Source organism: Schistocerca serialis, chromosome 4 (assembly GCF_023864345.2).
Source record: "Schistocerca serialis cubense isolate TAMUIC-IGC-003099 chromosome 4, iqSchSeri2.2, whole genome shotgun sequence".
Taxonomy (NCBI): Eukaryota; Metazoa; Arthropoda; class Insecta; order Orthoptera; family Acrididae; genus Schistocerca; species Schistocerca serialis.
This window is the reverse complement of record NC_064641.1, coordinates 386,762,903-386,786,922: the sequence shown is the minus strand read 5'-3', so window position 1 is coordinate 386,786,922 and position 24,020 is coordinate 386,762,903. Positions and strand designations below refer to the sequence as shown.

At 43.6% G+C, this 24,020-nt stretch overlaps 1 protein-coding gene across 1 annotated transcript in view; it reads right to left on the bottom strand.

Moving 5' to 3' along the window:
• LOC126474481 (homeobox protein HMX3-like) overlaps positions 1-24,020 on the bottom strand; it is a gene marked incomplete at its 3' end in the record, with an annotated part of 184,828 nt that overhangs the window by 20,078 nt on the left and 140,730 nt on the right. The window contains exons 3-4 of the mRNA XM_050101954.1: positions 15,924-16,179; positions 7,683-7,873 (exon numbers count right to left, since the gene is read on the bottom strand). Coding sequence (XP_049957911.1) covers positions 7,683-7,873; positions 15,924-16,179 — 447 coding nt within the window. The remainder of the gene's footprint in view (positions 1-7,682; positions 7,874-15,923; positions 16,180-24,020) is intronic.

Here is a 24,020-nt window from a genome sequence, read left to right as displayed (position 1 = left end):
ACTGCACTATGTCCAGAATAACAGACACCACACATTCACGTGGTTGCTTCGCCTAGATGGGCAATGGCTCCACCTTATTCCATGCGGATGCATAAGCATGTCCGACCTCCCGTGGTAATCTCAGAGTAGCGAGAATGGAGGAAACGGACAGGTTCAAACGGTTCAAATGGCTCTGAGCTCTGTGGGACTTAACATCTGAGGTCATGAGTCACCTAGACTCAGAACTACTTAAACCTAACTAAGCTAAGGACATCACACATCCATGCCCGAGGCAGGATTCGAACCTGCGACCATAGCAGTCGCGCGGTTCCGGACTGAGGCGACTAGAACCGGCGAAACGGACAGGGACGGGAATTTGGATCGTCCTTGAGACGTGCCGAGACAGTGCACACAGTTGCGACAACACTGTGTCCCGGACGTCGCATTCGTTAACGCACCTGCCTAGTAAGCAGGAGATCCTGGGTTCGAATCCAAGTCGGGTACACATTTCCACTCGTCGCCTCTGATTCCACGTAATGTCCCAATGCAGCTGACATACGTTATCCCTTCCGTTTCAATTCTGCACACCACCCCCGTCCCCAACACCTTCAATTTACATTTAACGTATCACAGCTGCGGATTTCGCGTGGTGCCTGTTCTTTCGGACATGTTGCTATTCATGAGAAGAACACGGCTGGCGCTGGAAATCTATTTCCCAGAAACTTCGCTCACTGGAAGAGGAGCCAAAATAAGCGAACACCTGTGTCGGTTTATGGGTAGATTTTCGACAGTTTCTGACAAAACAACCGTCAAAAATTTCGACATTAACGTAGGTCCATTCTAGTGCGCATTAAGATCATCCAAACTGCTGACACAGTGACTAACGTCACGGGATGAGACTTTCGCGTCCCGTGTTCGAAACCTTTGTTTTAGTTTGTTTTATTTCCTTTCTTCATTTGTCTACCCATGTCCACGGAAGGTTACTACACGAATATCATGGCAGAGAATACAAGGGCGTAATATTAATTACAAACTTTCAACTGGGTTTCACAAAAAGTGTCATACATTTGTTATTTATGATAATGTGTTACGGTATTTCCAGGGGTTACAATATTTTTAAAATGCCATATTTTTATATTTCGCTCTTATATCAGTTCTTAATTCACGTACATTATTCTTATGTTGATTCTTCAGGAAGATTTGGTGCATTCCTTTGGGTGACACCGATCGTACAAACATTCGAAACACAGAAATTCACACAAATACGAGCATCGCGCGAGGGCAGGTTTGCTGCGTTTCTTCGCATGACTCTCGACAGGGAAAGAAGCGTAGTTAACACTGTTGAAGATTTCACGCATTGGCAATAATTTCGTGGCAGACCACATAAAACGGATCACTTTTCCGAAAACTGGAGCTTGAAATTGATTATGAGTCAACATACACCAACAGGAATTTTACCGAAAACAAAAGTTTGAAAGTGGCTGCAAGGCGTAAGTGCTAAGTACCGCTCCGGGCGTCCGGTATCAGTATCGACTTTGGCGTTGCAACCTCATATTGATCCACTTACGTAAGAAGACTAACTGTTTGCAGTTCAAACAATTTCTGAACAACAGCGCCTAAGTGCAGGTGAAAGTCATCGTATATACAGGGTGATTCAAAAAGAATACCACAACTTTAAAAATGTGTATTTAATGAAAGAAGCATAATATAACCTTCTGTTATACATCATTACAAAGAGTATTTAAAAAGGTTTTTTTTCACTCAAAAACAAGTTCAGAGATGTTCAATATGGCCCCCTCCAGACACACGAGCAATATCAACCCGATACTCCAACTCGTTCCACACTCTCTGTAGCATATCAGGCGTAACAGTTTGGATAGCTGCTGTTATTTCTCGTTTCAAATCATCAATGGTGGCTGGGAGAGGTGGCCGAAACACCATATCCTTAACATACCCCCATAAGAAAAAATCGCAGGGGGTAAGATCAGGGCTTCTTGGAGGCCAGTGATGACGTGCTGGCGGCCTATCCATCGCCTCGGGTAGTTGACGTTCAGGTAGTTACGGACAGATAAGTGCCAATGTGGTGGCGCTCCATCCTGCTGAAATATGAATTGTTGTGCTTCTTGTTCGAGCTGAGGGAACAGCCAATTCTCTAACATCTCCAGATACTGTAGTCCAGTTACAGTAGCACCTTCGAAGAAAAAGGGACCAAAAACTTTATTGGCTGAAATGGCGAACAAATGTACAACTAAATGAAACTTTATAGCTCCCTTAATTCGCCGACAGATAGTGCTTAGCTCTGCCTTTTGTCGTTGCAGAGTTTTAAATTCCTAAAGTTGTGGTATTCTTTTTGAATCACCCTGTATAATCAGGGTGAGTCACTAACTTTTGCCACCAAGAATAACTCCGAAACTATGATAGGAAACGAAAAGTTTGCGGGACAAAAGTTGCATGGGACAACCGGGGCCGTAATATGACGCAGAAAATATCTTTAATTCTAGGTGGGGTCGATTCAGAGAAATGAAGGTCAACTTTGTTTTTTTTAAATGGGGTGCTATAGTTTGGTACTTATTTTCTGATAGCGGCTATCGAGACGAATCCAATGACGTTTAACAGCAAGGTCTTTGAAGGTCAAGGAAGGTTAAAAAGATGAAATGAACGTCCACTTACAAAAGGTATCCGAAGCGGTGACCATTGATATCAATGCAGTGCTGCAATCTTCTTATCATAGATTGAGTGGTATTCCTTATCACATCGACACTTATCGAAGCACATGCTCTGACAGTTCTCTCACATATCTTCAGGTGTAGTTGAATGTCTTTATAAACTATTTCTTTTACGAATCCCCACAAGGAAAAATTCAGAAGCGTCAAGTCTGGCGAAGCAGCCGGGCATGACAAATCTCCTCCGCGCCCAATCCAACGATTTGGGAATTGTCTCGGCAACTCATTCCTAGCCATCAGCGAAAAATGTGCCGGACACCAATCGTGTTGATACCACATTCTGTTCCTTGTTCCTAAAGGTATTTCTTCCAATAACGGCCTTAATGTTTCTTGCACGAATGTAAATGGTCGTTCATGCCACCTTTTTGACCTTCGTTGATCTTCAAAGACCTTACTGTTACACATCATTGGATTCGTCTCAATAGCCGGTATCAGAAAATAAGTACCAAATTATAGAATCCCATTAAAAAAAAAAAGTTGACCTTCATATCTCTGATGGGACCCCACCTTGCAACAAAAAACCAACGTCATATTATGGCCACCGTTTTCACATGCAACATTTGTCACACAAACTTTTCAGCTACTATCATACTTTCAGAGTTATTCTAGGTGGCATCACAAAAAGGAACATATCTCATTCGTTGCACCGAACTGAAAGATCGATCTATTAGCTAAAGTGGTGCGTCTCTGGACAATATTTTTGCTTGTGATGAAACACGGATACACCACTTTGAAGAGGAGTGCATTTGTGCAGTGGAAACAGCATGAATCACCTGTCCATAAGAAATTTAAAACACAGCCATCGGCTCATTTTATCCATCTCTGGGAGTGCAAGGAAACATGCCCAGGTGTGGGATCGACATTTTGAAATCATCTATACGGTGATGTAGGTTAGGATCCCAGGTAACACACCCTGCTGCCATTCATCCTGTGGGCCATCGTTTGCTAGAAATGAACGAAAAAATGTCGGAATTTTGCCTGATATTCTACTGCCTAGTTCCCAGAGACGCGCTCTGACACAGCGTGTAACGTATGTTCGTGGCTTGCAGACTGTCGTTGGTTTAAATCTTGCAGGTCCTGCAAATCCTTCTTATTTTAAAATTTTTGTCGAAATGACTGATTATTTCTATTCAGTTAATTAGGTTAAATGTAACCTTTTATAATTTATTTTCCTTTTTCACATCAATGTAATCATCGCATCAACTATTTCACCTGCCCTTATTTTGTCTTACAATCTTTCTTTTTCCACTAGGAATCTTTGTCTATGTCACTGTACCGCATGACACATTGATTAGGTGGTGCAGACTTTTCCATTGTGAATCCGTCAATCGCAAGCGAATTTGAGGCAAGCAGTAGACACGTGTGTATTCATCACCTCCAAAATTAATACGAAGAGCTGCATTACATGAACAGTGCATGTGTTGCATACCTATTGGGCTTTATCTCATAACGATCGCTTTGTTGCGGTTATTGTCTTAGTAGATTCCATCAGATACCGGAAGCGGTGAAGCGTCTGTGAGCTGAGTGAACCTACAGAACATTTTTATTCTACTTAGTTATCCTCCAGTCTGTTACGTAAAAATAAACAGTACCATATTTATACCAAAATTAGAATTGTCAACGTTTAATTCAGGTTTTATTCGTCCATTGTTGATTTGTAACGTGAAACAGATGGATGTTGTAGTAAAAATAATGAAAACAATACAGATTTATCATATAGCGCTAGAAAACACAGTTTCTTCTAAAAAAAAGGCTAAATGAAAAAAAGCAAAAGGAAAATATATCAAACATCGCTTCAGTATTTCGCCAAACTTATATAAATCATGTTTCTGGTACTCATAAACGAACTTCGCATTTATCGATAGTAACAGGAAACTTTTGCCTTTGATCATGACGAAAAAAGTCCTATTGAGTACAAAGTAACAACAATAACTACGTATGCATTTCATGTCCGTGTAAGTAAACTGCACTTGCATCGAAAGCAATTCCTTTGCTTTCAAAAAAGCGCAGAAGTTACGCGATCAACAAATTTTTATTAGGTATAAAATGCAGTTTATATTCCTTAGAGATAAAATACACAATGGACTAACACTGAATGATGTGCTTTTCTAATTATGTGCAAAACAAACAACCAAACAAACGAAAAACAATTCGTCGACTACGAGTTTATCTTTTACACATTTATTCATGTTCCTTTCCTTACCAACGCTACCAATACTTACAGTAATCCTACCATTTACTGCGTCATTTATTTACTGTACTACAACTACCGAACTGCAGTTTCGGTAGAACGCAACTCTAGTTTGAGTGGTGTCTGTGTCATGACTTGCCGTTAGGAGCCGGTACTGTGAACGTGACGTAAGGTTGAAAGATAAGCGTCGGTGCGGATTATAACTGCAGGCAGTTAACGTGGGATTGGACAAGGTGAACAGGGCTTCACTTGAAAAACCGTATTTTAAAATTTTAACAGCAACAGAAACAGTGCTGCTACTCTTCGCGAATATCGATGCAAAAATGAATACGGAGAGGTCCTCTTTCGGCACAGGCATTGAAGACTGTGGTGTCACCGCCAGACACCACACTTGCTAAGTGGTAGCTTAAATCGGCCGCGGTCCATTTAGTACATGTCGGACCCGCGTGTCGCCACTGTGTGATCGCAGACCGAGCGCCACCACAAGGCAGGTCTCGAGATACGGAATAGCACTCGCCCCAGTTGTACGACGACTTTGCTAGCGACTACACTGACGAAGCCTTCTCTCATTTGCCTTCAACTAAGTCCATGGCTACGACCTAGTAAGGCGCCATTAACCGTATCTGAAGATAGTCTTATTTGTATTATCAAGAGCGATGTACCACAAGGATGGAATAAAGATAAGTATTCGAGGAGCTGCATACTTTTCTTGTTAGAATTCACTACTTATCCAGTTCCAAAATTCACGCCCGTCTGCGTTAGATAGCGTGCATTTCGGCCTCCTATATCTACAAGATGTTGGCACAGTTACCAACACATCAAAGACCATGCGTCGAAAGTTCGAATTAACTGGTGATTTGGGAATTGCTCCTGTGAGAGGCCGATAGTCAGTTGTGCCACAAATTCTTGAAGTGACTGTTGTCACAGCTGAGAATTCTGGATGCAATGTGCGATCTTCAAGCAGCGCATGAGCTGAGCATTCCACCGGCCGAGAAGTGATGAGAACAGCTGTGAAATACATTCTCTACTGCATTTCCAGGCTGTCGTGGAAGCAGTTGGTCGTCACATTGAGCAATGTCCATAATCTGTAAAGTACCCATGGTACGTAACAAACGATTGGTGAAAGTAAGGTGTTTTTCTTTCAACGGTTTATTCGTTATTTCTCTTCTGCATGTCCTTACAGATGTTTGCAGAAAGTTTCATTGTCCTATGAGCTCTCGTTTTTCATGGGAGCAGTCTCCAAGTAGCAAAAGTTTAATTACGATCGCCCTATACATTGGACACAGTTGTATATGTTGCTTCATTGGACTATCAAATTTGGCCTCACCTCTCGTATTCTCCTGACACGGCACCTAAAGAATTCGTCCTCCCACCTCGGGTTAAGAAGCCATTGCGTGGAAAGCATTTCCTCAATGGTTATGGGGATATTATAAGGTCACTTGCTTCTGAATCCGGTTCACTACATCTGTTGCTTACTTTTCATCTTAAATCGACGTTTAGAGTTACTTGAACAAAATAGCAGTTAAAAAAGCTCAACAGGACATACATTTTCTCTTTCTAGAAATTTATTATGCCTGCTGTTGGCAACTGATTGCATCATAGAGGGGAAAGCTGAAAAATAAGTCCTTGAGGCAACTAAAGACGCCAGAATAACAATAACAAGCAAAACTAATAAGAGGAATAGAGAAGGTGAGGAACATTAAAAGCCAAGAAGACTGTGGATCTAGAATATATGAGGAACAACAGAGGTGAGTCATTGATCAAATGTAACTTTGAGGTGAATTTCCTGAGTATTAAATTTTGTGACATGTTTATTTTATGCGCAAAAATATCTATTTGAACTAGAGGTCCGAAAGTTTTTAGTATGTTTCAGGGAACTATTTGGAGGAAAATAGACTTCACACACAGACGTGTTGTCAACAGGAAGTAGGATACATATTGATTAATTATAAGAAGTAACCTTAATTTTAATTATCAGATGTAAATGTTTCTAGAATAAAAACTTATAGCTGTAACGACACGATTGTACTCTACCTTTTAAGGTAGGCCTGCTGTTAATGTGCGCTTAAAGTACCAAGCATGTATGTTAGCTAGTCAGTGCATATAATCCAAGTATGGGCCGGCATGTAGAAAAGTAATTTACTGATCTAAAAAAAAAATGTAATAATCAGTGCGAGAACTAATGTGATTAATTGTAGATGAAATGGTTCAAATGGCTCTGAGCACTATGGGACTTAACTTCTAAGGTCATCAGTCCCCTAGAACTTAGAACTACTTAAACCTAACTAACCTAAGGACATCACACACATCCATGCCCGAGGCAGGATTCGAACCTGTGACCGTAGCGGTCGCGCGGTTCCAGACTGTAGCGCCTAGAACCGCTCGGCCACCCCGGCCGGCAATTGTAGATCAAAATGATAAGCAAGAAACTCTATTGTATTGTCCTACAGGTTTCATCACACTAAGGCAGAACGTGTTTTAGTTATCTTCTGTCCAGCTTCACAGGCAAGTTACCTTAAGATTGGACATTTTCTGGATGGTTAAATTCTACATTTCCTGGTATCAGCAAGTTAGCTATCTGTAGGAAATGTGTCGCCTTGAGGGGTGAATGTGTAGAGAAGAATTAACACTGCCAGCAAGTTTCAAGGCTACAGCTTGATTTGTTCGAGGTGATAATTGAGACATTATATCTACCCTTGTAAGTCGAGTGCCGGAACACCAGTGCGAATTAACGACCGAGGCTACGGAGGCTGTGCAACGATACAGGCAGAGGGAAGGGAGTAGCTTACCGGTGGGGCTGGGCCGCTCGAGGCCCATGGACGCCGGCGGGGGCGGCACGCGCGACCACGCCGCGTACCAGGGGCACGCCTTGTCGCCGGCCGCGCCGCCGCCTCCTCCGCCCCCGGGGTAGACCGCCACGAACGGGCTGCGGCCGGACGCCGCCGCCGCCAGCGCGCCGAAGTGCGTCATCAGGCCCAGCCTGCAACACACCGCACACACTCTCACATGTCGCACCGTATCTCATACCTACCGCTTATAGCATTACAACACAGAGCCTCCTTTTTTTCACATTTTTTTTTATTTCCTATTTTTAAGTACGAGGGGCGTTTGAAAAGCCCGTGCAAAGTCCAAGAGATGGCACCACCGGCCGGTATCGAGGTCATGTTTAGTTAGCAGCATCTTTGGAAAAAACCCACACAAAGTTTCAGCCATATTTGTCTATTTCTTTGTGTTTGGCTTTCGTGTGAATCAAGAAAGTCGAGTGACTGTCAAAAAATGGACGAAAAAGAATTTAGTGTGGTGATTACACATTACTTTACGAAAGGCAAAACGCCTCAGGAGTCTTAACAGAAGCTTGATAAACGCTATGGTGACTCTGCACCTTCGATTAGAACAGTTTATAAGTGGTTTCAAAATTTTCGGAGTGGCCATATGTGCGTAAGTGATGCTGAACGTTCTGGACGCCCTGTGGAGGTTACGAGTCCAAAAATCATTGATAAAATCCATGATATGGTGATGGAGGGCGGAGGAGTTAAGGTGTGTGAGATTGCTAGTGCTGTGGACATCTCGAATGAACGGGTACATAATATTTTGCATAAACATTTGGACCTGAGAAAGCTATCCGCAAGATGGGTTCCGTGATTGGTCACGCTTGACCAAACACGGAATCGTGTGAAGTGTTGCAAGGACGGTTTGCAAATGTTCACGAAGAATCCGCAGGACTTAAAGCGTCGTTTCGTCACTGTGGATCAAACATGGATACATTACTATACTCCTGAGACCAAAGAACAATCTAAACAATGGGCTACCAAGGGAGAATCGGCACCAAAAAGGGCGAAGACCATTCCTTCGTCAGGAAAGGTTATGGCGACTGTCTTTTGGGATTTGCAAGGGATACTCCTCATCGACTATCTGGAAAACGATGAAACTACAACAGGTGCATATTATTCATCGTTTCTGGACCGTTTTAAGACCGAGCTGCAAGAAAAGCGCCGGCGATTGGACCTAAAAAAAGTCATTTTCCATCACGACATTGCACCAGCACACATCACAGCAGTCGTAGTCGCAAAATTAATGGAAATAGGATTCCAACTCGTATCACATCCCCCTCTATTTTCCAGACTTGGCTCCCTCGGACTACTGTTTGTTCCCCAGTTTGAAGAAATGGCTGGCGGAACAAAGTTTTTATGAAAATGAGGAGGTGATTGCAGCAACTAATAGCTATTTTGTAGACTTGGACAATTCCTATTATTTGGAAGGGATCAACAAATTATAACAGCGTTGGACGAAGTGTATAAGTCTAAAAGGCGACTATGTCGAAAAATAGAAAAGGTTTACCCCAAACACGTAAGTAGTTTTTATTTTTGCACGGACTTTTCAAACGCCCCTCGTATAAGAGACGAGAAAAAGCTTCCGTTCGAAGACCGAATAGTCCAGGAACGTTATGCCAAATTAGGCAAAACCGACTTAAGCAATCGTCCAACCGAGTCACCAGGTTGAAGTTACCCATTTGGTTAAACACCGTCTCTTGCTGTACATCGTCGTCCAACAGGAACCGTTGACGCTTCAAGGCCTTGTTTAAAGCACCGACGGCGTGATAATCGCATGGGGAGACAAATGGACTTTCAAGTGATAGAGAACATCAGTCAGTCGTCCTTTTCTTGGAGGTTTTATTCTCAAATCTAGATTTCGGCTAGTGTCGAGCAATTATCAATGCACCATTTCATAGTATCAATGCTTATGCTAGTGCATCAGTCCCCTGTTGTTCGGGTTTCTGTCACAGTTGTGTGACAGGTAGATCTATCACTTGAAAGTCATATCACCGTCGCTGAGTGCACCCACGTTCCTAATGGAAGGTAACCTGACATCAGGACTATGGGAAGGGTGCTCGAGTGTCTTCCACTTCGATTGGCGTTATCATCAATCAGAACCATTTGTCCCAGTTTTCCCAGACGTTTCACCTGAGGGTACATAGACATGCTGACCCATACAGACACTTCATTCATCTATGTCTACTGATGTGTGTTCCTCGGAAGCCAAGAGAAGAGTAACAGTACGTTGGTCCTTTGGACGCTTTTGGTAACGTCGCCGTATTTTATGTTTGCGTATTAACAGCACGGACGCTGGAAGTACACGAGTGCCACCATGATCCCTTGCCTACTTCTCTCTACTCCTATAACCGCTACATTGCTACATTGCATACACGCTGCCGCAACGCCCTCAAACCGAAATTTTTGATCGCCCCTTATAATTTCATGTTAGAAGTGTATATACGGGATGCAGTCGGTATAGTTGCAGATATTTCTGTTGGTGACTGAGGACGTATGTTAAACAACATTACATTACTATTTACGTCATTTTTAGACTAAAATTATAGCTATTACAAGTCGTACGCTTTTAGTTTGAGCATTACCGTCAAGTACGAGGGCTGCTGGGAAAGTAACGTCCAACCGGGCGTGAAATGGAAACGACAGTGAAAGTCTGACGAAGCTTTGCAAAAAAACTGTTGGGCAGCGTCTCTAGTATGCCCGTCGATCAATTCATGTTACTCTTATCAGCTCTGAGCGCTCATTGAGCACATAAAGACACCTAGAACAACATGTTTCTCAGCAATTATGAGGCTCTTCGCCTGACATGATGCAGCCCACTTAACATAACTGTCATGCGTTTCCTTCTTCATAACAATTCTCGGCTGCACTCTGCAGGGGCAATGAAGACGCTCTAGCAGCATTTTCGATCGGCAGTGTTTGATCACCACAATACAGCTCGTAATTGCTCCCCCCCCCCCCCACCCCCACCCCTCAGTTTAATCTCTGCTCACAGGAACCGCTGTCTATGAGGACAACATCTTGGCATGGACAACGAGGTTTAGACCAGTGGAGAGAATTGGCGGAAACACAGGCGACTGCCTCCTATGATGAAGGTACAGGAAAGTTGGTGCAATGCTACGACAGATGTCTAAGATTCGACTACATAGAGAAGCAGTAGTGTTCTTTTATTATGTTTTTGGCCATGAGTTTTGTTTATTGAAAATAAATAGTTGGTGGAACTTTAACACAGTAACGTTTTTTATCATTGCCGCCTTACGTGTCACAATGTTGTAAGTAAAACGTGTTTGATTTTCACTGTGCTTTCCTTTTCGCGACTGATCGGACCTTACTTTCCGAATATCCCTCGTACATATGACAAAGACAAGTCATTAACGCTTACTTTCCCCTAGGTAGCAGGTTACATTTTAAAGTGTGGACCCTTGGACGCAAAACGGTCAGTCTATACTGACCGGCGTACTCCACTTAGTGGTGTAGTGACAGCAGTGCAGAAAACATCAGGTTGAAAAGTTTGTGGGAAGACTGTTCGACGCAGAGGAAAAAACAGCCAACACACTGATATGTTTACCTACTCCTAATGTACCACAATAAAAATATCGCCACTTGTACTCGTTACACCCTGTATAATTTTTCGTTCTATTTTCAATACCAATTATCTATAATACTGTAAAGCAAACTATTGGAAATGATTTGTAATACTGTGGTAAAGGAATGTAGTAGACACGTTTGTAAGGTCACGGCTTTTGCTATGTACGATAAGTCTCTAGACAAAAATAACCTCGTCATGGACCTAACATCCGTGGCATGAGGGAGCGTGCACACAGAGTGTTGCAAATTAACAATGAGACCGGACGTGAGTAACGGCGAAAGCACGCGCTAAACTTAGTGTGTCAACTTGACGGAATTAAAATGGTAGGAAGGCAGATGAAGATAATGAGCAATAGTGGGGACCACGGTACAGCAGTTGTTTGGTGAGAGTTTTAAGAATATCAATGGAAGAACACTGCGCGGCCAAGCGTATTTAATTCTGCTCGTAAAAAGAAGAAGGGCCTTTCTCCCTTGCAGCACGCCGCGAGTACAGCATCTCCGCTCAAAAGTTAAGACTCCGTCATTCTAGAAGTTAAGAAATACAAAAGGCCTGCCACCGTATCAAAAAAAAAATTTCAAATGTGTGTGAAATCTTATGGGACTTAACTGCTAAGGTCGTCAGTCCCTAAGCTTACAGACTACTTCACCTAAATTATCCTAAGGACAAACACACACACCCATGCCCGAGGGAGGACTCGAACCTCCGCCGGGATCAACCGCAAGGTCCATGACAGCAGCGTCTGAGACCGCTCGGCTAATCCCGCGCGGTAATAAATTAATATTTAGTACAAAAATGCGGAACATCAAATAGAAGAAAAAATATCTTTTTTTACTAGAGACTGAACAGTATAACAATAATAATAATAATAATAATAATATTGTTATTATTATTGTTTTTCTTATTATTACACGTACAAGGTGGCGAGAAAAGTTATGAGACTGACAACACTTTGAGCGATCTGGCAACGCTGCACAGTCCAAGTCTGCAGCGCCCCAGACCGCTCGGCTGATTCCGCGCGGAGCCACCGTATCAGAGTCCGCAACTAAACATTGTAGGTGTTTTGTTAACTCTAAATTTTGTCAGTCTTAATAACTATGCCAAGTCATCACTACCAATAACACTATCCTTTTCGTATCACTGCAATAGCCGAGTGTCACACAAATGAAATTACATTCATTTTAAATTTATTAAAGTCCAGAAAGTAAATTTTGTTAGCTCAGTGAAATCTGCAACTTCATAATTTAACTGGAGTGTAGATTAACTTGTGCACATTTAACTACAATCAACATCTTTTTTTGAGAAAGAGACTTATTAACCATTTGTCACAGTATTTCTGGCAAAATTATAGCACAAAATTTATTTCAACAGTGTGACTTTATGTACTTATCTACATGTATTGTGATTCTTGGCTTTCGTACTTTCGGCGTTGGCCCTTTACTTGCTGCTGTATGTGACAGGTTCAGTAGTGTTCTTTTATTATGTTTCTGGCCATGAGTTTTGTTTATTGAAAATAAATGATTGGTGGAACTTTAACACAGTATCGTTTCTTATCATTGCCACGTTACGTGTCACAATTAGCAAATGACTCTGGATTTTTAATTGTTACAAAGCTTCCAGTGTGATATTAATTAACGTTCGAACATTTTATAAGATTATGCATATTCAACCGAGCTCTCTCACGTGGATTAATTGTCACCGTTCACAGAAATTTTATTAATTATGATCTAAATTTACATTTAACTCAACATAATCAGTTTTATAACCTTTGTTCACATTCGAGGTAGAGACCGCATTATTTCAGTAAACAACTACAGCTTTGCTAAATTTCAGTTCAAAATTAATGACGTCTCGTTAACTACTTAAAATCAAATAACACAATCGCACATTTCTCTAGCTTCGATTGTTATTAGCTCAACGTATTTCTTTGTCGTAATTACTTCCAGTAGCACACTTATTCGCATTCTGTCGCTACAAAATTCTTCAGAATAAATGCCTTTCCCGAAAACTACAGGACATTACTTTACACCTGTCATTTAATTACCAGGGAGTATGGATAAGTTACACGCTGTGCAGCAGAGAGATAACGCTAATTTAGCACATTATTTGATATTAAAGGTGAAGCCCCCATAAGACGCAGTCGGATGATAACGTAATTTTGTACGCGTACACACCCTCGGCGGGCTGTAAATGTTTGCAATTCTCTGTGACAGGTAGTATGGCCAACAGAGTGCATAAGTGTTGTTCATGTTTAATGGTGTTACCAGACGTGGTAAGGGTATAGAGGGAGTCCCAGGAAGAATAGTCATTTTTCAGCGGTATGACAGGGACGATCATTAGAAGCAAAAAGGAGTAGTGAACACGGACTTGGAAATGCATACGTTAAGAGCTATGACTATCTTCGATATTGCAAGCTCTTTGCTTTCCATATTTTTGGAGAAGGTAGTGCTATGACCAGACGAAACTATATCTCTCTGCTCCGGTGATGGCAACCTCCCTAGAGATTCTGGAGTTTGTTGTCCTTGGACATTACTCCTCTGGTACTGGGTTGAAACTGTTTCCTGGCATTGGGCTAGTCTGAGCAGCAGGAACGAATTACTGGGAGTGCTAGAAGACTAGAAAACTTAGGAGGAAGGCGTCTTCTTCTCTTCTGTTTGATTCTTGGCGTTACATCGATGATATGACGCCAGTCGCGTTCTGTAAAAACTGGATGCCTGTTTATCAGGCACAGGTCCTTCTGGATGATGTCGGTCAAATTGGCGATTTCCCAGCCGAATGCATATGGCTTATGGGGAGGGGAAGGTTTGGGGATATTAGATGGGGTATAAGGAGAGGGATAGGTGTGAAATGGGAGACGAAAGAGTAGTCGTCCGGCCGTAACTGAGCGCTCTTTCTTTGCTTTGGAAGAGGGCTCATCGAGCTGCAACATATGAAATAGTAGTTCACTTTGTTACATGACTGATGAAAAGATTTATTTAACTTCGTACAACCCTTTGCCGGGGGAGTGCATAGATATTTACAACTTTCAGTGACTATTGAAATGCATACAATCACAAACTTCTCTGGAAGTAGAATTTTCGACATTTACATCTGAGACTTCACTATGGCTGTTCCTACTGGATGATGCTGACTGCATCAACTGAGGTCACGAACTGAGGTGGAGAACTTCTAACCCCCGACTCTACATTGACCTCTGTGCGAGGGCGTTGCTGTGCTGAGAAAGAGAACGTGTCTTCTTCAGCCTTTCAAATTTGTCACTGCAGACTGAAGCGAGACGTTGCTTACGTCTGTGGTATCGATTTGCGTTGCCGACTTTGGTGTGGCGCTGCGATCTTTGGACGATACCACAGATGGTATTAAAAAGAAAAGCAATAAACAAGGGCTGTAAAATGTGTACGTTCAGAACTATGAACACTTTTTCAGTAAAAGACTTGTTTCTCATGGTGGTATGGGAGACGAATATGTGCTCATGGCTCTTAAAGTATGACCATAGGATGGCCCGAGTGTGGTACTGTGTACCGAAACCGTTAGCCTGTAAGAAAGATAAAGTGCGACTGTAGTCTAAAACAAACACTTTGCTGTAAGAAGGAAGGAAATGAATCTCCTCAGGAGCTAGTAAAATAAATGAGTGATACGTGAGACTGCTCATTTGCAGCTATGTCATGTTACAGAACTAAGTTTTTCAGAATTAGTTTTGAAACATCATAAAAAACTAAAATATACGAATGATGTTTATCGTGTGGATAAGAAAAAATCCGCCTTTAGCAACTGAATGTTTATTTGCAAAAGATGGATTTGTTCCTACGTACATGATGAACAAAATTCAAGTAATAACGGAGGAAGAATTGCTGCAGATGTTAACAGTATTGAAAAACATACGAGCTTCCGAAATGTGGTCAGAGCGATCACAGAATTGAATTTAGAATTTCGACAAGGACATTGGTGTACGTTCTCAGCGTCAAGAGACGTTAACAGCCGGCTGTTAATCGCTCACTTACTAAAGACTGCAAAGGAAGCCTTTTCCATCCGTAGAGTTACAGTTGTTAACAACTGCAGCAGTGGAAGTCGGAGTAATAGAAGTTAAAGTACCTACGTAACACTTGCATTTGCAGCAATTAAATCCATTAAGGATGAAATGCACATTTTCGCTAGAAAAGAGGCTGAGTTAAGTCTTACAGCTTTAGAAACACAATATATAGCAGCCAAATAGAGAGAGAAAGAGAGCAGAAAAAAATCATCAGCATTCTGTACAGACTTACGATACGAGAGAAAAAGAATTGTCGGAGCTAACTAAAAGGCAAGCGGGCTTTACTGTAAACGTTAACGGGCGAATTCTGTGCGCTTGTGTTAGTTCCCGAGTCGTCTTTGAAACGGGATTGCACAGAAAAATGAAGAGACTACAAAAGTGTGGAAGGTTAGCGGGTCGCAGTTCCGCGGAACCGAGAAAGGAACAATGCGGCATGACAAAAAGGTCCTTTTGCACTGTTCTACATAAAATCTCGTGAGTGTAACAGCCGACAAGGACGGTTAAAAAAAAAAAAAAAAGAAAAAGAAAGAGAGACTGCGCGGGTTCGCAGGTGTGGTGCCAGGCGGGAGTGGGCATGACGTGGCAAAACGGTCTCCCGTCAGCGCGGGCCACCCAGCTAGTGCAGATTAGGAGCGCGATAGCCGCGCCGCGGAGCCTCGGCTGGGCGGAGGGCCGGCGCAGGAAGCGCGCGCCGTCGTGCCGTTGTAACCCGAGCGAGCGCCGCAGCTGGTGGGGCCCGCCGCCCACAAAGGACGTCGCAGGGGCGGCCAGACTGCACTGCCCCGACTCACTCCGCGTGGACGCCGGCGCTGGCTTCCGCCGTCCACCAATCTGGCGGCGCTCTCCTGCGTTTGGCGAATGATCGCAATCAAGATCTGAGCTAGTGAACTCATGTTAGTTTCGAGATAAACAACGAAAATACACTACTGGCCATTAAAATTGCTACACCACGAAGATGACGTGCTGCAGAAGCGAAATTTAACCGACAGGAAGAAGATGCTGTGATATGCAAATGATTAGCTTTTGAGAGCATCCGCACAAGGTTGGCGCGGGTGGCGACACCTACAACGTGCTGACATGAGGAAAGTTTCCAACCGATTTCTCGTACACAAAAAATGGTTCAAATGGCTCTGAGCACTATGGGACTCAACATCTTAGGTCATAAGTCCCCTAGAACTTAGAACTACTTAAACCTAACTAACCTACGGACAACACACACACCCATGCCCGAGGCAGGATTCGAACCTGCGACCGTAGCAGTCCCGCGGTTCCGGACTGTAGCGCCAGAACCGCTAGACCACCGCGGCTCTCGTACACAAACAGCAGTTGACCGGTGTTGCCCGATGAAACGTTGTTGTCATGTCTCGTGTAAGGAGGAGAAATGCGTACCATCACGACTTTCATAAAAGTCGGATTGTAGCCTATCGCGATTGCGGTTTATCGTATGGCGACATTGCTGCTCGCATTGGTCGACATCCAATGACTGTTAGCAGAATATGGAATCGGTGGGTTCAGGAGGGTAATACGGAACGCCGTGCTGGATCCCAACGGCCTCGTATCTCTAGCAGTCGAGATGACAGGCATCTTATCCGCATGGCTGTAACGGATCGTGCAGCCACGTCTCGATCCCTGAGTCAACAGATGGGGACGTTTGCAATACAACAACCATCTGCACGAACAGTTCGACGACGTTTGCAGCAGCATGGACTATCAGCTCGGAGACCATGGCCGCGGTTACCCTTGACACTGCATCACAGGCAGGAGAGCCTGCGATGGTGTTCTCAACGACGAACCTGGGTGCACGATTGGCAAAACGTCATTTTTTCGGATGAATCCGGGTTCTGCTTACAGCACCATGATGGTCGCATCCGTGTTTGGCGACGTTGCAGTGAGCGCACATTGGAAGCGTGTATTCGTCAGCGCCATACTGGCGTATCACCCGGCGTGGTGGCATGGAGTGTCATTGGTTACACGTCTCGGTCACCTCTTGTTCGCATTGACGGCACTTTGAACAGTGGACGTTACAATTCAGATGTGTTACGACCCGTGGCTCTACCCTTGATTCGATCCCTGCGAAACCCTACATTTCAGCAGGATAACGCACGACCGCATTTTGCAGGTCCTATACGGGCCTTTCTGCATACAGAAAATGATCGACTGCTGCCCTGGCCAGCACATTCTCCAGATCTCTCACCAATTGAAAACGTCTGGTCAATGGTGGCCGAGCAACTGGCTCGTCACAATACGCCAGTCACTACTCTTGATTAACTGTGGTATCGTGTTGAAGCTGCATGGGCAGCTGTTCCTGTACACGCCATCCAAACTCTGTTTGACTCAATGCCCAGGCGTATCAAGGCCGTTATTATGGCCAGAGGTGGTTGTTCCGGGTTCTGATTTCTCAGGGTCTATGTACCCAAATTGCGGGCAAATGTAATCACATGTCAGTTCTAGTATAATGTATTTGTCCAATGAATTCCCGTTTATCATCTGCATTTGTTTTTGGTGTAGCAATTTTAATGGCCAGTAGTGTATTTTGAGATTCCACTCTGTACTCTCCTGAAGTCCAGTAGGACCAAATACACTCTAAGGGAAAAAAAGGAACGACTCACCACGAAAGAATTATCAGAATGGGATCCAATTCGGTAGATGTGATGTACAAGTACTGACAAATAAATGATTAACATTTCAGAAGAATTGGATTATTTATTGATGACCAAGATCTTCACAAATTGAACAGTTAAATAACGCGTTGGTCCACTTCAGGCCCTTATGCACGCAGTTATGCGTCTTGACATTCATTGACAGAGTTGTTGACTGTCCTCGTGGTGGATATCGTCCCAATTTCTGTCCTATTGGCGCGTTAGATCTTCGAAATCTTGAGCAGGTTGGAGCATCCTGCCACTCCTACTGCTAAGGCTCTCAATTTGGAGAGCAACCTTGCTGGCAAAGATGCTGTTTGGCAAGCATGAAGACACACAGTAGAAACTCTCACCGTATGTGTGTGGATATTATCTTGTTGAAGCACGGAACGCCTTAACATGAAGGGCAACGAGACGTTGCGTATAATATCATCGACGTACCGCTGTTCTGTAAGAATGCCGTGGATGAGAATCAAAGGTGACCTGCTATGAAAAAAATTGGCACTACAGACCATCACTCTTGGTTGTCGACTTAATGGCGGGCGACAGTTAGGATGGTACCCCACGGCTGTCCAGGGCGTCTACAGACACGTCTTCGCTGGTCATTTGGGATCAGTTCGAACCAGGACTCATCACTGAAGACAATTGTACTCCATTCAATGAAATTCCTGGCCGAAGACGTGTCTGGATACGCCCCAGAGAGCTTTGGGAACCAACCTGACTGTCCCCCGCCGTACGGCCACACAACCAGTAGTGATGGTCCTGGGTTGCCATTTCTTTTCATAGCAATACCCCTGTGCTTGTCATCAGCGGCACCTGTACAGCACGTCAGTAAGTCGACGATATCCTACGTCCCGTTCTGTTGACCTTCATGGGAGGCTATCCTGGGCTTACATTTCAGCAAGATAATGCCCGCCCACACATGGCGAGAGTTTCTATCATACTGCTTGCTTTCATGCTTCCCAAACACTACTTTGGCCATCGAGATACCCCAGTCTCTTCCCTATTGAGAACTTTTGTAGCATTATGGGCAGGCTCCAACAACCTGCTTGCTGAAGCCCAGATGTAACACGTCAATTGGATCGAATTTGGCACGATATCCCTCAGAAGAACACTCAACAACTATATTAATCAAGACAGAGCTGAGTAACTGCTTGCATAAAGACCAGATGTGCACCATCCCATTATCGACTTGCTCAGTTTGTGAATCTCTCTTTCCGGAATAAACCATCCAAGTTTTTCTGAAATTGTAATCATTTTTTTGTCGGTACGTGTGCATCAGATCAATTGATTTCCATTACATTACAGTGTAGTGGGTTATTCTTCCACTACGCTGTAGCGAGAGCCCTTGCTACTTATCATTTCGCCATTACATGTTTTGAAAGTTTTCTCATTTCTCCTAGGTATTGGCAGGTAAGACCTTCAACCTAAATGTGTTCTTGAACAGTAAGGCTTGAAGTTATTGTTTATGACAAAGCCATTTCATTTGGATGTTGAATCAAACTTGGTTAATAAAATGTAGGCTATAGTTCCGTATACTGGATCCTCTTCAGGTGCTTAAAGCTACCCCTTACTTTTTTATTCTAAACTCTACCGATGTTATCACACACCCTTCTTCTTTTGGAATTCTACTGCAGATCCCAAGAGGATGGTGAGTAAAGACTGATCAAAGAAGGTAGGTGTCTGTCTATGATGTTCAGAAAAAGTAGAGGAAATCGAAGGCGGCCAGAAAAAAGTGCAACGTTTCAAAAACAACATTTATTAAATTATCCAACATGAGGTACGGTACATCTGAGAATGTATCTACAACAAAAAGAGGGAGACCTACAATTTTGGAAAAAGTTCTTGAAGAAGAGCTAGTTTAATAATGTCTTTCTGTCCAAACTGCTTTCTTTGGACTTACTCGTAATGAGTTTCAACAGTGAAATTTTTGGGAAAAAATGGGTTAGTCTTTTTCTCAAACGTTACAAAACCAGACGGTCAGAAAGAGAGCAAATAGGTACATCAACTACAGCAAACGAAACCAGAGGAACTCTATAACCTTCTGGGATTGTTATATTATACTTACTTCGAAACTTGTTTATGTTTTCTCCCATTTAATACTTTTTGCCAATTTTATTTGGAGTTTTTTTTACTATTTTTTAAAAACCTACGACTTTTGCAAATATTTTTCGAACTTGTTAACAGTAACGTTTTTGAAAACATTTTTCCATAATACCTTTTAATTATATTTTCTAAGAGTAACATGTTTATAAGAAATAATGTTTCATTGTTTTCTATTTTTAAAAAATAACAAAATGAGGATTCAGTTTTGGATACTTTCCTCTAACCCTCTGTGAATAGTTTTATAATAATTTCATTCTTTGCTTCGAAAGGTAGTGATCCATTGTAGAGCCTCGGTTATTTTCAGCAAAATATGAGTAACTTGGGACTGCTACAGAGTGGTTTCGAATCCTGAAAATCTGTGAGAGGATCACCAGTCTACAGAAACCGATACTGCTACGATGTAACGAATCTTACCCTTACCGCTCAGTACTGGACCAAAGCCTACAGGTGGCGCCCATCAGCTGGGAAGCGTGGTGAACTTGTGGCATCGGCAGGAAAGGTGTGCAAATAGTCTGTGGAGCGAAATCATGGAATGAACAAGTACAAGTCGGGACGTGGCCGCCCTGGCGCGAATAACAGGGTGGAGTATTTATTCTGAGTATTGTTCAAAAACGTTCAAATGTGTGTGAAATCTTATGGGACTTAACTGCTAAGGTCATCAGTCCCTAAGCTTACACACTACTTAACCTAAATTATCCTAAGGACAAACACACACACCCATGCCCGAGGAAGGACTCGAACCTCCGCCAAATCTATTACTGTGCTCTGCGAACCAGCATATTTATCGATGTACGACCATTGGTACGCTTGTTACTGCTACGAAGATACGGAATCCAGTTGAGTTTGGCCCTGCTGCACTCGATAGCGCATGCTTGCGTAACATGCTTAACAAATTGTACTGTTTCCATTTGAACACTCCGATGGGCTTTGTCAGTGAGGTTCGAACGTCGATGGCAGATTGCGGTTGGTGCTGAATATGACGCTTTTTGGCTTCGATAGTGGCAGTGTGATTTGAATAAACGACGTTGAATTACAATACAGATGTTGGTTTCAGTTATCATTATTCAAGTACTCAAACGATACAAGTTTAGAGCTGGGTGGGATTGGCATGGCCGCGCGGGATTAGCCGAGCAGTCTACGGGCGCTGCAGCCATGGACTGTGCGGCTGGTCCCGGCGGTGGTTCGAGTCCTCCCTCGGGCATGGGTGCGTGTGTTTGCCCTTAGGATAATTTAAGTTACGTAGTGTGTAAGCTTAGGGACTGATGACCTTAGTAGTTAAGTCCCATAAGATTTCACACAGATTTGAACATTTGGATTGCCATGTCTTTAATTTTGTCAACGAGGGCAACATAATTTCTGATACGAAAATTATGTTTTGAAACTGGTTTTCTTTTGAGTGGAGTAATCTCGTTCCTTCGCTTGTACGCGACATGAAGCAGGAAACACTCTACATATCTTCTGCACAAATGATGTCGGTGCAAAAAAAAATGGCTCTGAGCGCTATGGGACTTAACATCTGAGGTCATCAGTCCCCTAGAACTTAGAACTACTTAAACCTAACTAACCTAAGGACATCACACACATCCGTGCCCGTGGCAGAATTCGAACCCGCGAGCGTAGCAGCAGCGCGAGATGACGGTGTAAGTCGCACATCATTTTGTCTATGTTTGAGACATTCAGTTGTCCCCTGAAGCCGGCCGGAGTGGCCAAGCAGTTATAGGAACTTCAGTCTGGAACTGCGCGACCGCTACGGTGGCAGGTTCGAATCCTGCCTCGGGCATGGATGTACGTGATGTCCATATGTTATGCCCGCATCTCGTGGTCGTGCGGTAGCGTTCTCGCTTCCCACGCCCGGGTTCCCGGGTTCGATTCCCGGCGGGGTCAGGGATTTTCTCTGCCTCGTGATGGCTGGGTGTCGTGTGATGTCCTTAGGTTAGTTAGGTTTAAGTAGTTCTAAGTTCTAGGGGACTGATGACCATAGATGTTAAGTCCCATAGTGCTCAGAGCCATTTGAACCATTTGTCCTTATGTTAGTTAGGTTTAAGTAGTTCTAAGTTCTAGGGGACTGATGACCTCAGAAGTTAAGTCCCATAGTGCTCAGAGCCATTTGAACCATTTCGTCCTCTGAAGATGGCCTAAGAAACCGAAAGCCGATTCGTGACCAAATAAATATAATTTTGCAGAGCATTTTTCCAATTCAATATTATTATTGTTTTCTGCGAAGAACAGATGGAAAATTGAGTTAATGGTAAAATAGGTTTGTCAGGTCATGAAAATAGCGGATCTTGTATGCCGCGGTAAACACTAGGGAAGGGTGATGGACAGAAGGAGAACATACAGATTGAAATCCATATTCGCAATGAAACTCTGGCCCTGATGGTGGAGAACACGGGTCACACCCGCCAGCACTTGTACATGATAAGCATAATTTCTTGGATAGATTCCAAACAAGGAGTGTGACTTCGTGGCGTAAAGTGTGAGAGAGGTGGGGTGTGAACGTGTTTGTTTGCTGCGGCAGCTTTGCGGGCTCGGATCTTCGATTACCGAAGGCGCAAGGTGATGAGGAAGACGCAGACGCCGGGGCCGTCCCAGTAGAGGCAAGCGGCTCGGGAAGGGTGGGGGAAGGGAAAGGAGGGGAGGGGAGGGGCGGTTGCCATGCCTACAGCTCCTCGTGTCGCATCAAATTTGCATGAACACTTAAGCGTCCTCATCAAAGTGTAGAGAGAGGCAGTCGCCGCCGACTTGGCGGACAGTCGCTGCCGCGACAACGGGACCTCGCTCCACCGCGGGCTGTCGCGACGCAGCTGCCGCGGGGAAGGCGTGCCGTCGCCCCTACACGCGGTGTTCGGACCGATGACTTACGTCCGTAATTCACAAAAAAAAGTGGCGTCTCAGAGGTTTACACACGGTCCTGTCACATTAATATGACCACCGCCTATGTTCGACGTCAATGTGCAACGTGATAGACATCCCTGGGGTTGTGAAGCAGCTGAATGGGTTGAAAATAAATAAAGCGCCAGGTCCTGATGGGATTTCAATTCGGTTTTACAGAGAGTACTCTACTGCATTGGCACCTTACTTAGCTTCCATTTATGACGAATCTCTCGCCCAACGTAAAGTCCCGAGCGATTGGAAAAAAGCGCAGGTGATACTTGTATATAAGAATGGTAGAAGGACGGATCCTCAAAATTGCAGACCAGTATCCTTTGCGTCGGTTTGTTGAGGGATTCTCGAACATGTTCTCAGTTCGAATATAACGAAGTTGCTGTCCATGCATCAGCGCTGCTTTGGGGGACGTCGCTCCTGCGAAGCTCAACTCGCCCTTTTTTCACATGATAGCTTGCGAACCATGGATGAAGGGTATGAGACGGATGCCATATTCCTTGGCTTCCGGAAAGCGTTTGACTCGGTGCCCCACTGCAAACCCCTAACTAAGGTACGAGCATATGGGATTGGTTCCCAAGTATATGAGTGGCTCGAAGACTTCTTAAGTAATAGAACCCAGTACGTTGTCCTCGATGGTGAGTGTTCATCGGAGATGAAGGTATCATCTGGAGCGCCTCAGGGAAGTGTAGTAGGTCCGCTGTTGTTTTCTATCTACATAAATGATCTGTTGGATAGGGTAGATAGCAATGTGCGGCTGTTTGCTGATGATGCTGTGGTATACGGGAAGGTATCGTCGTTGAGTGACTGTAGGAGGATACAACATGACTTGGACAGGATTTGTGATTGGTGTAAACAATGGCAGCTAACTCTAAATATAGATAAATGTAAATTAATGCAGATGAATAAGAAAAAGAATCCTGTACAGTTTGAATACTCCATTAGTAGTATAGCGCTTGACACAGTTAGGTCAATTAAATATTTGGGCGTAACATTGCAGAGCGATATGAAGTGGGACAAGCATCTAATGGCAGTTGTGGGGAAGGCGGATAGTCGTC